The sequence below is a fragment of the Rhinichthys klamathensis genome, unplaced genomic scaffold (genome assembly GCF_029890125.1).
Source record: "Rhinichthys klamathensis goyatoka isolate OS25496 unplaced genomic scaffold, OSU_Roscu_1.1 h1tg000422l_1, whole genome shotgun sequence".
NCBI classification, from domain to species: domain Eukaryota; kingdom Metazoa; phylum Chordata; class Actinopteri; order Cypriniformes; family Leuciscidae; genus Rhinichthys; species Rhinichthys klamathensis.
This window is the reverse complement of record NW_026606920.1, coordinates 1,852,611-1,868,304: the sequence shown is the minus strand read 5'-3', so window position 1 is coordinate 1,868,304 and position 15,694 is coordinate 1,852,611. Positions and strand designations below refer to the sequence as shown.

Here is a 15,694-nt window from a genome sequence, read left to right as displayed (position 1 = left end):
TCAGTATCATGAGTTGGAAAACTGCTGATGTAACCCACTGTTTGTTATGTATTATGGATGTTCTCGCGCTGACTCTGTGTCCTTCATTCCCGTGTGTGCTGTAGGAGTTGCCAGATGCAGAGGGCCCTGTGGTGGAGAAAATCATGGGGATGCGCATTGGAAAGAAAGAGGTGAGCTGAGCCACCAAAAGCCTCACATGAGCTTTAACCTCTGCTGGATAAGGGCAGATTATACCTAATAGCTGTCTCAAAACTTGCCCCAGACTGTGATGGTCAGGAAGATGCCTGAGTGGGCTGATATTGTCTTCTGCCTGACAGTAGTAGTATTAATCCAGTAAAGGCTGTGGCCGGTTCAGAGCAAAGCCTGTGTGAGGTTTTAAGATGAAGCCATGTAAGAATAAACTGTCTCTCAGCGTGTTTAATCTCAGACCCTTAGATGCAGGCCATGGCAGCGTGCAACGTTACTTCTTTGAAACCGCTCCACAAAACAAAGCCTGGCCAAAAATAATACGCCGTGCATGGCTTTTAGTAGCACAGCTGCAAATGGGCTCCCGCCCGAGGAAATGGTAGGTTTGGCGTCTGCCGTAGCGCTGTGGTTTTGGCAGGAAGCCAAGCCCTGGGTCAGCTCCCTGTGAATGGGGCTGTGTGTGGTAGAAGAGCTGAAGTGATTCATGACTCAGCCACACAGCGTACTACTAGCTGGAGAAAGAGAATAGGAGGACGACTGCTCTATCCCCCCCCACCCCACACACAGCCCCTAGTCTTTGTTGTCATACTGCTTTTGTCCTGGGGCATTACAGTTGAGAGCAATGCTAAAGCACAGAGTTGTTTGTTACAGGAAATGAACGGTTTACAAACACATGTTGATCACCAAATATTCCTGCTTCTTATTTTACAGTTGTCATCTGGTGAAGAGGTGGAAGTTGAGGAGTTTTATGTCAAATTCAAAGGCTTGTAAGTATCTGATCTATCATGCCTTCCATCTGACTTTCTTGCATAATGAAGGTAATTGGAGAATAATTACAGTTAAACATTAATGGAATTAATTTGCCAAATAATGCATACAAGCTACAAAACTATTAAAATGAGTTATCAGATTTTCTCAACTGTATAAAACTACTCATGCAGATGGATCATCGCCTATACACCTGTTAAGTCATTGTTTATGAACACGATTTGTTACTGTGCTCCTAGGTAAACATGCTCAGTCTTGTTTATCTGACATGTTAATTTTTTAATGATAGTTCACCCATGACTTTTTATTGTATTCTTTTTTCTTCAGCTCCTACCTGCATTGTCGCTGGGCAGACATCGAAGAGCTGGAGAAGGATAAGAGAATCCAGCAGAAGGTTAAGAGGTTCAAGGCCAAGCAAGCCCTCAGTAACTTCCTTAGTGAGGTCAGCATCAGCCCTCCATTTTCCTTGCCATCCACCATTTTGTCTTTTTTTTTTTTTTTTATTCTGCCCCCCCTTCATTTTATGGCCCTCACTGATAATGGTGGCAGTATGTATGCTCAACAGTGGTGTATTGTGGTGGTATTATAGTGGCTTTTCGAACAATCTCATGCATGCTAAGGCAATAAAACGCCTCACTTCAAGCCCTTATCTCAGTTGCACGCAATCTCCCTTCACATGCTTAGTTCGGTTGACAAGTTAAAGTAATTCAAGCAGTTGCATTGAAACGAATGCTGAGACTTTCATTTCTGGTGTGCAACTTCACACTGCCATTCGAAAGGGCTTTTCACTCTATCAAAACCAGGTGGGGTTTTCCCAGAGAGATTTATGCCACCCACATCAGAAAGCTTTAAAATGATTCCACCTGGTAGATTTTCATTTAAAGTCTCATAGTAGTGGCTCAAGCGCAAGTGAAACCGCTGTTCTGCAGTGCTCCAACTAACCAATCAATCACATTCTTATTGACAGATGGATGATGAGCCCTTCAACCCAGATTATGTGGAGGTGGACAGGGTTCTGGATGTGTCTGAAAGCACAGATGAAAATGGAGAGGTATGACTTGTTTCTCTCATCCATTCGCTTAAAAAGTTCTTAAACCATCTGTCTTTCAAAACAACATGGATAACCTTGATTAAAGCTCTTACGAGAGCCACCCCCAGAAAATTTAGAAAGATGTGAGAACCCTTTTTTGGAAAACTGTTTTGTTGATGTGTGTTCCTGCAGCCTGTAACTTTGTACCTGGTAAAGTGGTGCTCCTTGCCTTACGAGGACAGCACGTGGGAGTTAAAAGCTGACATTGACCAAGGGAAGATTGAGGAGTTCGAGCGAGTGATGGCACGTGAGCCAGAGCCAAAGCGTGTGGTAAGAGCTGGCAGTCCTCTAGCCCTCTCTTTATTTTTACTTTGGAGTGCTGAGCTAGTGAGGAGAGAGGGCCACGTTCTTGCGGTTGCATGGAAACCACTAACGGGAATTGTTTTATTTGAAACAGGAGCGACCTCCTACCAGTGACTGGCAGAAATCCGAGAGTTCCAGAGAATATAAAAACGGCAATGCACTCAGGGAATACCAGCTGGAGGGAGTCAACTGGCTGCTCTTCAACTGGTACAACACGTATGTATGCAATTACCCAGCCGTCCAACTGCACTGCTTACTCACACATGGACTGAAGTGCATTTTTCAAGCTATTTAAATGCAGGGATGTCATGAATTGCTGCCGCTGCATGAAAATTTGCACTTTTTTTGTTTCTGCTCTCAGACGAAACTGTATTTTAGCTGATGAAATGGGCCTTGGCAAAACAATCCAGTCCATCACATTCCTCTATGAGATATACCTGAAGGGAATCCACGGTCCTTACTTGGTGATTGCTCCTCTTTCCACCATTCCAAACTGGGAGAGGGAGTTCAGGACATGGACTGAGCTAAACGTAGTGGTCTATCATGGTAGCCAGGCAAGCCGAAAGACTATTCAGGCTTATGAGATGTACTACAGAGACACACAGGTACATAATGCTTCTTTTTTCATTTGATATGCATAATCATTTTATTTCATTTAAGTCAGCGTTTCCCAACTGGGGTCCTGTCTGGCGAGTGCAGGGGTGCCGTGTGCAAAATATTTTAAATAGCTATATAATCCCTATAAAAAAAGTATGTACCATCAATCTCGGATGTCTCGAATAAGAAATAAAGCACAAAAATGTATAATAAAAATGCGAATCGTAAGTTTTCGGCATTCAATTGCGGGGGTTGTGCATAATTTCATTCCCGTGCTTCATTCCCAGTGCGTACACATACTGCTGCCTCTTTTTCATGGCTTGTTCCGCTTATGGTCAAATCACACAAAAATATTGTCACAACGTCTGTCTTGCCGCGTATTCACAAAATCATCGGTTATGTCCATGCTGTCAACGGTAATACATGCGATTTTTAATGTTTTTCAGTTTAACGTGTTAAAAAATATTTAACGCAATTAACGAAGCATCCGTTTTTTGTGTTGAGTCACAACACGTGTGATCCACATGTGCAGCAGTGACAGCAGAATCAAAGAACACGGGTAACAGAAAATTACTCACTGCTCTTGACTAAAGAACGCTTGTAGCTTTAATAAGGATTAATCTATTTAATTTACAGTTTATGCAGTGAAGACTGTAAAGTGTTTAACTTTATTCAATTTCTGTATATTTCCTACCTGTTAGGGCGCAGGTAAATATGACATTTATTATGGGTTTATGTGATTGTTTTGAGTTCACTTAAATTAAAAGTGGTTATATTTTTTGGAGCCTAATAAATGTTAAAAAAAAATTCTTTCAATTATACTGTAGTGTTGAATGGCGATAATGTTTAAAATTGAACATAAAATCAGTTAAGACATCAGCAGCAGTACTGGTATCAGTGATACTGGCCTTCATTCATAAAAAGATGCCATTAAACAATTTAAAATATACTGTCTTTGTTGTTTCATTTGGAGATTAACTGTGAAATTTACTACATTATAAAATATATTACAAGCTTATATTAAAAACAAGCTATTTTGTGCAATTTTAACAAAATAATCCCAATATAAAAACACAAATTCACTGAGTGAGTGAATGTTTATATATAAATAAAAGCCTTAATTAAATGTCGTCGTATAAAGTGATCTCTTCAGAAGAAATGACTGATTCCTAGACTTTCAATTGATGGACAAAAAAAGGTATACATTTCAAGGTATCAAAGTAGTATCGTGACAACACTAGTTTAGGGTGCCACAAATGTTTGAAATTTTTCAAAGGGTGCTGTGACTGAAAAAAGATTGGAAAACATTGATTTAAGTTATTGATGCTAATGTTTCACAAGATTTCTGCAGGACTCTATACAAAAGGTTGTGCATTCAAGAGCCCTCCAACGTAACCAAAATCTCTTTTCCTGCAGGGTCGTGTAATAAAGGGAGCCTACAAATTCCATGCAATCATCACCACGTTTGAGATGATCCTGACAGACTGCCCCGAGCTACGGAGTGTGCCGTGGCGCTGTGTGATCATTGATGAGGCTCATAGACTAAAGAACAGGAACTGCAAGCTTCTTGAGGGCCTAAAGATGATGGACATGGTTAGTGCTTCACTTCCACCTAAAAACGTATTTTTTCTGAAAAGAACCTGCTGTAAATACAGCTATAGCTTTCACTTTTACCAGATGCAGCGTTCCCATGGTGCTGAAAACCTGTAAATATTAGGGGTGTAACAATACATTATGGATCAATACATCTAGGGGTGCTCCGATCAGGATTTTTGGGGCCGATCACCGATCCCCTGGAAAATTTATCACCCGATACCGATTACAGGGTCTATTTGAAGCCTTCTATTTATCATGTAGCATTATTTATTAAACAATATTTAACAACAATGTACATTAACTATTACAATTAAGAGACAACGTATCATGAATTGACAACTGTGTATTTATTTGCAAGCAACATGTCCAACATATTAACTTAGCAGCCTGTGCTTGGTTATTGGGAACAGCTTAGGGCTTGACAAATACAACTTTCCTGTAGAATATATTTAAAAAAAAAAATAAGATGCAAGACAGAACAACTGAGTCTTTAAATTTAGCTTTAGACTACTTTAACTTTAGACTAAAAACTGCAACAAAAAGGCTATAGCCAAAATATTGTTTCGAGTCAGTCAGCCCTCAGTTTTTCTAATACACTTAAAGGGTCTCATTCATGAAACATTCGTAAATATTCGAGTACATATGAGTGATTTGCGCGTAGAGAGACCTTCCCGAAAACTCATCTCCTGATTCACAAATACTTCGTAAACGTCAGATGTGATAGTGAAATGTGTGTGTGTGTGTGTGAATGAATTCCAATCAGTCGTAAATGGTATGCGCGTGCACGCTCATTCTCAATTACCATAAATCCCGCCCATTAAATCCGACTGACAACTATATATGGGCATCATATGACACCAAACGAAGGATTTCAACATGTCTTCTCAAAAACGAATGAAAAAGAAAAATTTCTCAGATGCAGAAATCAAAGTTTTATTATCAGAAGTTCATTCAAAACACCACATTTTATTTTCAAGCGTAGGCTACATGGCGTATCAGGTCCTAAAAAAAAGGAAGCTTGGCAGCATATTACAGATGCAGTTAATGGAGTTTCATCTGTTAATCAAACAGACCCAGAAGTAAAAAGAAAAACCGTATGTAATTACTATATATAATATTTTTTCAAAATGCTGTGTAAATATGTACCCGATTAAGGTGAATTAAAATGCAGCCTTAGTTATTAATGAGCAAAACGTTCGGATGTTAAACTCACTATTTACGCGTGGCTGGGAGCAGGTGTAGATTTCTTTCGTACCAACTACCATTTGGAAAATACAAACATTTTAATGAATTGAAAATTTACGCCAGAACCACTGTACACACGACTTACACCAAAATTTGTTCTGCTCGTTTTTCATGAATGAGACCCAAAGTGTGTATGTCAGGTTAAATTTGTAATTATGATTAACACAAAATAGTTAGGGGAAATACACGTTTGACAAGTTGATGTATTGTTTTGTATGTTTTTCGATACCTAAAGGCAGAATATAAGATGAAAAAGTTCGTTATTTTCAGTACTCACTTAAAACTGCTCCTCCCCCCAAACGAATCGCTTGACGTCATAAGAGGGAGACGTCTCCCCAGGTCGCTGAGAAAGTGAGTTTGTGAGCTGTGTTGATAATTGTACGAGTGATAGAGCGAGAGAATTAGTGATTAGGACATTTATTTGTTTAGTTAGTTATTAAAGTTAGGTAGTTAGGTGTACGCAGGCGTATTTTCACGATGGTGAATTACTGCGTTTGTGCTGGGTGCAAAAACACCGTTAAAACCGGTCACAGAGTCCACTTTTTCCCAAAAAGCAGGTCTGTGTTCCGTGCCTGGGTCAACTTTGTTCGGATCAAACGCGCTAACTTCTGACAGTGCTGCTTCGGTATCCAAGACTTCGATCATTTTGCAGCGTCCATTTCACTGAGAAGGACTACGCTGTTGGAGATCTCATGAGTTATAAAATGGGATCTAAAACCCGAGTGAGACTGGTAGCTGATGCGGTGCTTGCATATTGCTAGCACCGCATCAGCTACCAGCTGTGTATAAAGCCGATATTAATGCCTTCTACATGACCATATTCTACATCCCTGGCAATGCCCACATAGACACCTATGAATCAAAACGATAAGGTACGTTTTTATGTTTCCACTGTTCGATCGCGCCCGCGCCTCTCTCTCACATACACACACACCAACATATTCTAGCATTGCAATCTTGACATCGCAGCCTGTTCATTATAGCCATGGAGCTTCAGAGCTAAGGCGGAGCTACAGATTAAGTGTACCTAAATAACCCGCGTATCTAACAGTAGTTCCGCATTAATTAAATTTCACGCAAGTTTTATTTATTTTTATACTGTGTATTCTCCGTGTATATACCTCTAAGTTATGCCTATACTTACTAAGACACCTGAGCAACTCTCCACTGGTTCTCTTCACACCAGATATTTATGTATCTTCGATAGCAATTTAAATTTCTGTTTGGCTCCTCTGTCTCACGCCTGGGAGGCTCAAAATTGTATGGCTGTGGGCCATCGTAGGTTTGAGGGGGATTTTGGATCTGCTCACTCAAAACTCTCCATAATTGAGTAGAACATTTTTAGCACGTCTCCCTCTTCTGACATCACAGCTCAGCTGTGTTTTAAAAATATGATCTTGACAGAAATGGCTATAAAGCTTACTGTAGGGCAATTACAGTAATAATTTTAATGATAATTACATTTTCACTCAGACATCTAAACCTTATTTAATATATAAAAAAAAAAAAATGTAACCTGACATACACACTTTAAAGGACCACAGGTAGTAAAGTGCACAGCAACAAAAAATACAAATAACTAACAACTTCCATATCTGTATCTATCTATAACTAACTCACTTCTCAGGGCAGTCCTAACAAGCCAGACCCATTGCAAGTTCACATCTCTTGGGATGTCAAGAAGAAATGCTGTTGACACTAACAGAACCACATCTGCTCTATCACGATGGCTTTTGCATCATGAGTCAATGATACATTCTGGAGTAGTTGCTTTTTTCTGGGATGCTCAGTCATTTTGTGGGCATTTAGAGGTAGAGAAAGAGGATGGAGATTATTAGATTCATATCTCCCAAAGCTTATTAAAGCATATATGGCAGTTTTTTCTTTATAAATATAAGCATCTCTGCATTTTTGGCTGACAGCTTGTTCCTCTTCTCATCTATAATATTCCCTGCTGTGCTAAAAAGTCGCTCTCTCAACACTAGGTAGGTTCGTGCAGCTTTTATTGTTCTGCCAATAAACAAGTGGCAGTCCGCTTTGTGGGATAACTGGCTCTGACAGGTAGAGATTCAATTGCAATGATGCTGAGCTGCTGATGTCACTGCCACCACATTCCCGATCTCCACCCAACAACTCAGCATACATAGCATGCAAGGAGCCAGTTCGTGTTATTTTCTCTGGGGGTCCGGACCCGCTTGCAGCCAAACTCGCCTCACCATCCTGCTGCTCCAGTCCAGTGGCCAGGACATCAGCAAGCAGCCTGCGTATCTGGGGCTTGACTGCGTCAGAGAAATATCTGTCTTTGTACCTTTTATTAACAAGAAAACAAAACGTTCATTAATTTATTTGAATTGAATATGAATTTGTTAAAAATCAGAATCAGAAATACTTTGATGATTGGGTTACAGTTCCTCCATGTTAGAAAAGAAATATGTAACAGCACAGAGAAATTATAAGAAAAATGGAAAATCTATATAAGAAATGTTCTATTTAATGCATTTCGAAGGTTATGATTGGCTCTTGTTATGATTAGTCGGCCTAGCATACTCAAAAAATATGCTTTTTTTTTATTCTTTAGTCTTATTAACTCTTCTAAATGCTTATGTTTACAGCAAATTTAACAGAATTTGAAGGAAATACCAGCCTGCACAAAAGAATAACACAATTACACTTCATTTCAGTAATAGCTCATTGTATCAATCATTTAGGCCAAAGATACGTATTCTTGCAATATGAATTAAGGAGCCTACTAGAATAGTCAAAAAAGATATATTTATATAAATTCTGAATTTAAACTTTTTAAATACTCATTTGCATGCTCTTTAATGCGCTCTGACAGCGCGCACACACATACACACACACACAAACACACAAATGAATGTGTAAATTTAGTTTTCTCACCTAGGATCAAGGATTGTAGCGATGCTATACAGGCGCTCCGATTCAATGTCACAGAATCTGTTCTGGAGCGCTTCCAACAACGTGGCTTTTGAAGTTTTTACACAGTGGTCAGTCTCTGCTGTCTTAAGAAGACGAGTTAAAGCTCTGATGGATGGTATAACATCTGCAGCCGATGCAGTTGATGAGCTGATCTGTTGCGTGAGCTCTTCAAATGGGGCGAGTAGCGAAATCACATTTTCTACTAATTTCCACTGGCTGACGTGAACATGGAGGGTAAGTCATAGTCGGCTCCATAAGCACAGTTTCTGTTCCAGCTGACTCTGTATACAGTACTGTTCCACCTGGTTGGTACATCTTGCTGTAGTCTCTTGATAGGCTTGCCCAGTTGTTTCTGAATACTTTGAAGTCGGGAGTAGGTAAGCGGGGAGTGTTTGAATGACCGATGTGTCTTCCAGAGGTGATTATATCAGCGATGCTGCGTTGTGACATTACTCCCTCGGTCACGGCGAGCTGGAGTGAATGCACCATGCACGGCAGGATGGGTAGATTGCCATCCCTCATGGCCTTTTCCATGTTCTTTGCGTTATCCCTTAGAATAACATGCACTTTTTCTTTCGGGATTCCCCATGCTCGAAACATGTTGCTGAATGCAGCCTGAACTGCGAGGTGAGGCTCAACATGGACATGGGACATACACTCGCACTCCAAATGTCACTTGTGAAACTAATTGATGTTATATTGTCCTTCATAAGGCTTTCGAATTATGTAAACACTGTTTGGTATAACTGCGGCAGGCACACATCAGTGAAATATTTACGCCCTGGCAGAGTGTAACGTGAATCTAAATAGGACGCGAGTCGCCGAAACCCTTCGTCTTCTGGTGAACAGCGGCTGGTGATCTAGGCAAAGGAATTCCATTATTTTGTCTGATATTTTTTTTTTATGCTTCTTACTGTCCCTGCTGTAGGGTTGCTGTCTTTGAAACGTCTCTGTTACCGACAGCTGAGTGAATGGCGCTTGAGTTGCTGAATTGTCTCGCGCTCTCTCTTGGCGGTAGCTAACATTTGAAAACTGCTCATATTCCTTTACGTGACTAACCTTCAAATGTCTGATGAGGTTGGTGGTGTTAAAATGTTTTGCGTGCCTTCTGCCTTGTGGGATTTGCTTGGTACACACGTTGCAGATTGCTAATGTATTGTCTTTTTCACACACCTTGTTGAATTGCCAGACCGGTGAAGCCATGTTAGCAGCACGTAAAAAATTGTCTCGCGAGTTTTGCGTTATCTGATCGGCTCTTCTGGATCGGCCTTTATAGAGACCGCCGATCAAACATCCCAAAGCGATTATCGGCCGATTATGATCGCCGTCCGATCAATCGGAGCACCCTTAAATACATCGATCAAATGACTAACGATATGATCGATGCAACGGGTAAAAAAAAAAAATTTTTTTTTTTTTTCAAGAGACACTTGCGTTTTTGCTCACCCTCAAAAAGTGACAAAAAGGCATTATTACCACCCCTTTAAGTGAATATAAACAGGAAACGGGTCACATGTGTAACAGACAGTATATTGGATCTGTGCGTTCGGTCTTGCAGCCCAAAAAAGCCCTACTGCCATCTGTTTCAATGTTAATCAAAAAACAAAGAGAAAAATCACTCACTGCTCTTAAGTAGATTTAGTTGGTTTAATTTATACAGTGAAGTCAATGCGGTCGATTTACATTTGATACATTTCTGTTGATGGACTGGTCTGTTTTTTTATTTCACAGGAATGCTATATTTGTTAAGCTCCAAGTTGTCCCTAATCACCTTTAAGGGAGGGAATATAATGTTGCACATGTTGCTTGCCAATAAAGAGTTGTCAATTCATGATACTTTCTTATTGCTTCATTTTTTTTATACTTAAATACATTAAGAATTTCTAACTAACCCTAGTGGGTCTATTTGAAGCCTTCTATTTATCATGTATTATTTATTTGGGTGATTTGTATCTGTGATCAGTATTGGCCAATACTGCTTCCAGTGGTCGTAATCCGTGATCGGCCCCAGAAACCCTGATTGGAGCACCCTTATTGGTTAACATGGTGAAAGGACTTTGGAGGAGTTCATTCTTGTTTGTCATTTAACAAGACTCTCTTATCTTCCATAGGAACACAAAGTCCTCCTGACTGGGACCCCACTGCAAAACACAGTGGAGGAGCTCTTCAGTCTCCTTAATTTCCTGGAGCCAGATAGGTTTCCTTCAGAGTCCACCTTCATGCTGGAGTTTGGCGATCTTAAAACAGAAGAGCAGGTATGGAATATCAGCACTTGTTAAACCACTGTACTCGGTGTGTGAAATGTTTCAGAGATGCCTGGATGTTTTCTAATGGATGTAATTTCCTTGTTTCAGGTGCAAAAGCTGCAGGCCATTTTGAAGCCCATGATGCTGCGCCGACTGAAGGAGGATGTAGAGAAGAATCTTGCACCGAAAGAGGAGACCATCATTGAAGTGGAACTGACCAATGTGCAGAAGAAATACTACCGTGCCATCTTGGAGAAGAACTTTGCCTTCCTTTCCAAGAGTGGAGGAGGTGGCAGTGGAGGTGGAGGAGGAGGATCCAGTGTTCCCAACTTGCTGAACACCATGATGGAGCTGAGGAAGTGCTGTAATCACCCCTACCTCATTAATGGTGAGCAACAATATCAGATGTGAAATTACATGTGAAATGAAAATTTTTTTATTTGCTAATGGTGTTTGCTTAAACTGTATAACCATTTCTCCAGTCAGCCAGACTTAAATTTCATTTTTTTTTTTCTGTCTGTAGGAGCTGAGGAGAAGATAATGGAGGAGTTCAGGGAGAGTCACCCCTTAGATTACCCAGAGTTCCACCTCCAGGCCATGGTCCAGGCTGCAGGAAAACTGGTGCTGATCGACAAGCTGCTCCCCAAACTGAAGGCTGGGGGTCACCGTGTGCTCATCTTTTCCCAGATGGTGCGCTGTCTGGACATCCTGGAGGACTACCTCATCCAGAGACGGTAGGATGTCTGAGCCCACGCCACTGCCAATAAATTGAGAGAGAAACACTTTTTAATTTAATGTGAAATCTCATGTCAAAAAAATACTTAAGAAATGCAATCAACCAATAAAAATCTATAGTTAATGTATGCTCAATTTCCTGCAATCTAGGTATCCATATGAGCGTATAGATGGCAGAGTTCGAGGAAATCTACGCCAGGCAGCTATTGACCGCTTCTCACGACCAGAATCTGACCGTTTCGTGTTCCTGCTATGCACCAGGGCTGGAGGCTTGGGTATTAACTTAACTGCAGCTGATACGTGCATTATATTTGACTCCGACTGGAACCCTCAGAATGACTTACAGGTAAGCATGGTATGCAAGTGAAAATGTGCTGGACCTTCATTGGAAGCCATTTTATTTCACAAAGAATCTTAAAGGAGAACTCCGGTCAATTTTAACATTGAGCTAATTTTTTTGTACATTTGGAGTGCTGTCAGTACAGACAAAAACAACAAAAATCAGTGTTGCCTACACCGTGTTATCCTCTTTTTAAAATTCGCACCCTGTTGACTTCAATGGGGCAAGTTCTAAACCTGCTTTTAGCCTCTTAACATCCTTGATTTGTCATTACAAGTGCACAGCCATGTGAGTGGTGTTATTAAGAGTGACCACGGTCAATCTGACTGCAATAGATGTGAAAGATATTAATAAAAATGATGTTTATTCAGCCAGCTCACATACCTGTATTTACTTCCTGGTTTCGTTCGAAGTCCACAGTAGTCGATTGTCGAGTTCGCGCGCGCGATCGTTAGTTATATTACTTACCAATGATCGCGCGCGCGAACTCGACAATCGACTACTGTGGACTTCGAACGAAACCAGGAAGTAAATACAGGTATGTGAGCTGGCTGAATTAACATCATTTTTATTAATATCTTGCACATCTACTGCAGTCAGATTGACTGTGGTCACTCTTAATAACACCACTCACATGGCTGTGCACTTGTAATGACACATTAAGGATGTTAAGAGGCTAAAAGCAGGTTTAGAACTTGCCCCATTGAAGTCAACAGGGTGCGAATTTTAAAAAGAGGATAACACGGTGTAGGCAACACCGATTTTTGTCGTTTTTGTCTGTACTGACAGCACTCCAAATGTACAAAAAAATGAGCTCAATGTTAAAATTGACCGGAGTTCTCCTTTAAAGCTGCATTCCAACTAGTAACTCAGCTGGAAGTGCTCTATCACATTATGCAACCTTAGCAGTTTTCTTGGATGTGTGCGCAAGTCTTTAGAGGTGGTGTGTGTGACCGTTTTGTGCTGTTGCCTTCAGGCTCAGGCTCGATGCCACAGGATAGGACAGAGCAAGGCTGTGAAGATTTACCGCCTGATCACCAGAAACTCCTACGAAAGAGAAATGTTTGACAAGGCCAGTCTGAAGTTAGGACTGGACAAGGCGGTGCTTCAGTCCATGAGCGGGAGGGAGAATGCTGCCAACGGGGTATGAACTGCACACAGCGCCACCATCTTGTGCTGTTTCACTGAAACAATATTCCAGATGGTTCATTAATCAAACATACTGATGAGACTGATTTTCTTTTTTACCGTCTACCTAAATTAGTCCATTCCATAAAATACCCAAGATGAGAAAAGTAAATTTATTGAGATCTGTATTTTGTGAAGGTGATTCATTCGGGTTTTCTTTTTTCTCTTTTTTTTTTTTAAGGTTCAGCAGCTCTCTAAAAAGGAGGTAGAGGACCTCCTACGTAAAGGAGCTTATGGAGCTCTAATGGATGAAGAGGACGAGGGATCCAAGTTCTGTGAAGAAGACATTGATCAGATTTTGCAGAGACGCACACAGACCATTACAATTGAATCAGAAGGCAAAGGCTCAACATTTGCTAAGGTGATGACATTTAAAATCTTTCTCTTTTTTTGCCATGGCTGAGGTATTTATGATATTAATAAAAAAATGTACCCACCCATCAATGCTATTGTGTAATTACAAGTATATATGCTTACTACCATTTCATCTTGCTCTTAAAATAGTGCACCCTAAAGGGTAAGTGTGTCTGATCTCACCATTTACATTAATTTTTTTTTCCCCTACCAGGCAAGTTTTGTGGCCTCTGGGAACAGAACTGACATTTCTCTGGAGGACCCAGATTTCTGGCAGAAATGGGCAAAGAAAGCAGAGCTGGACCTGGATGTGATCAATGGCAGGGTAAGATGCAAATCAACGGAGGAAAGGAGCTTTCTTGTACTGTGAAATGCCTCACAGATGATGTTGCATGAAAGTGAGGCACTAATCTGTAGCACACTCTCGTGTAGTCATGTGTGGAGCATTTACGGCTGACTATTCATTGTTTCATTAATGCTAGGGTCATGAATTAGCAGCTTTTGACAGGTATCATATTCATAATTCTATTTGACAATTAACTGAAGATGGTGTGAATTCAAATCTGGGTAGTTTCCACCGCACTTGGTCGTGTCACTCCTCATAAATATACTATCTTGGCATAATTAATAAGGCTGATTTCCCCAGGCTAACAATGCGTGGAATGTAGCCGTAATTGCCCAAAGGCGAAATTGTTTAAACTTGGCCATGGGAAGCATTTTCTGTAATTACCACTGTTCTTTGCACTCAGGAGAATTGTAGGCGCTAAGCATCTTTAATCTGCAAGCAGAGAAATGTCATGTTATGTCTTCAAAAAAAGTGCTTTATCACATTTACTGCATATGTCCATGATTAGAGGTCTTCCATCTTGCCATCTAGCAATCACCTATACCAGGGTGCTGAACAAACAGAATCCTTTTCTGCTGTCTTAAACACTTGAGGGAGTGCTCTTACCCCAGATCATATCTCTTGTCAGAATAATCTGGTGATTGACACTCCTCGGGTCCGGAAGCAGACTCGTCACTACAGTTCTATGAAGGAGGATGATTTGATGGAGTATTCAGAACTTGAGAGTGACTCTGAAGACAAGCCCCTTCAGAAACCGCGGAGGCCCCAGGACCGAACCCAGGGGTACCCCCGCAGTGAGTGCTTTAGAGTGGAGAAGAACCTTCTGGTGTATGGGTGAGAACAGTCTGGAAATTGTCATCTTTAAGCATTGTTGTTGGTTTTAACATCTTTGTACTCTGACTATGCTAGCCTAACTACTGAGATCACAATTGTGCTATATCAACATATTGCACTTAAACAGTCCCTGCGGGCTTTCCTTATAATTAGTTGCCATTTACCAGATGCGTTTTGCTCAAAATCATCTATACATGACTCTGTAGGGCAACATAGAACCCTCACTTGGAAAAAATTCCCACATAGAAACATGCAAGTTAAAATTATTGCAGGCATCTAACTTTTTCAGTCCATGTCCCTCATTAATAGATTTCCATTTCTCTCAATCGTAGCTCATCATAGAAACCAGCTTTAGCAGGAAGTCCATCCCAGTGCCATGAGATAGGATATTCAGCTTCCAGCTTTGTTTTATTGCCATCCAAATTCCCCTTGTCTTGTCTTGTTTTCCATTTGGAATGAGAATATCTGGTAGCTCACAGCCCACCAGTGCAGTGGCCGAGTTTGTCACGCTTGCTTGTCCCGGGGCAGTGGCAGACACGGCGCTATCTAACGCGCACAGTTAATTAAGCGCCAGGCCTCAGTGCACTCAGCACTAATCATGGCTGGCTGCACGCACCATGTCTGACCAGTATCTTTTTTCCCTTTTCAGTCAGACACGTCTAGACCCCTGGGCTATACGGCAAATTAGATCCATCAAGTCTGAGAGCTTTGTCTCTTCTGAAGGTTTTTTATTTTTTATTATTAAAGCAATGTAGGGTTGTGAAATCAGAGCAGACCTTTCCCCCTCTCTCTTCCCAAAAAGCCCTTTAGGCCTCTGCTTAGAGAGTGCTTGAATACTCCATCAAATAACAAGGGCATTGGGTCTCCTCATGGTCATGCACCATGCCAGCAAGATAGTGGTGGTGTCCCATCTTCTCCAGTTTGAG

At 40.9% G+C, this 15,694-nt stretch overlaps 1 protein-coding gene across 1 annotated transcript in view; it reads left to right on the top strand.

Annotated features, from left to right (window-relative positions):
* The window catches only part of chd7 (chromodomain helicase DNA binding protein 7), a 74,085-nt gene that overhangs the window by 42,289 nt on the left and 16,102 nt on the right, over window positions 1-15,694 (top strand). The window contains exons 6-21 of the mRNA XM_056235512.1: window positions 105-170; window positions 898-953; window positions 1,282-1,396; window positions 1,922-2,005; window positions 2,177-2,314; window positions 2,442-2,563; window positions 2,709-2,952; window positions 4,361-4,537; window positions 10,837-10,980; window positions 11,080-11,359; window positions 11,495-11,705; window positions 11,857-12,052; window positions 13,023-13,190; window positions 13,416-13,595; window positions 13,803-13,913; window positions 14,563-14,768. Of these exons, the coding sequence (XP_056091487.1) occupies window positions 105-170; window positions 898-953; window positions 1,282-1,396; window positions 1,922-2,005; window positions 2,177-2,314; window positions 2,442-2,563; window positions 2,709-2,952; window positions 4,361-4,537; window positions 10,837-10,980; window positions 11,080-11,359; window positions 11,495-11,705; window positions 11,857-12,052; window positions 13,023-13,190; window positions 13,416-13,595; window positions 13,803-13,913; window positions 14,563-14,768 (2,498 nt within the window). The remainder of the gene's footprint in view (window positions 1-104; window positions 171-897; window positions 954-1,281; window positions 1,397-1,921; window positions 2,006-2,176; window positions 2,315-2,441; window positions 2,564-2,708; window positions 2,953-4,360; window positions 4,538-10,836; window positions 10,981-11,079; window positions 11,360-11,494; window positions 11,706-11,856; window positions 12,053-13,022; window positions 13,191-13,415; window positions 13,596-13,802; window positions 13,914-14,562; window positions 14,769-15,694) is intronic.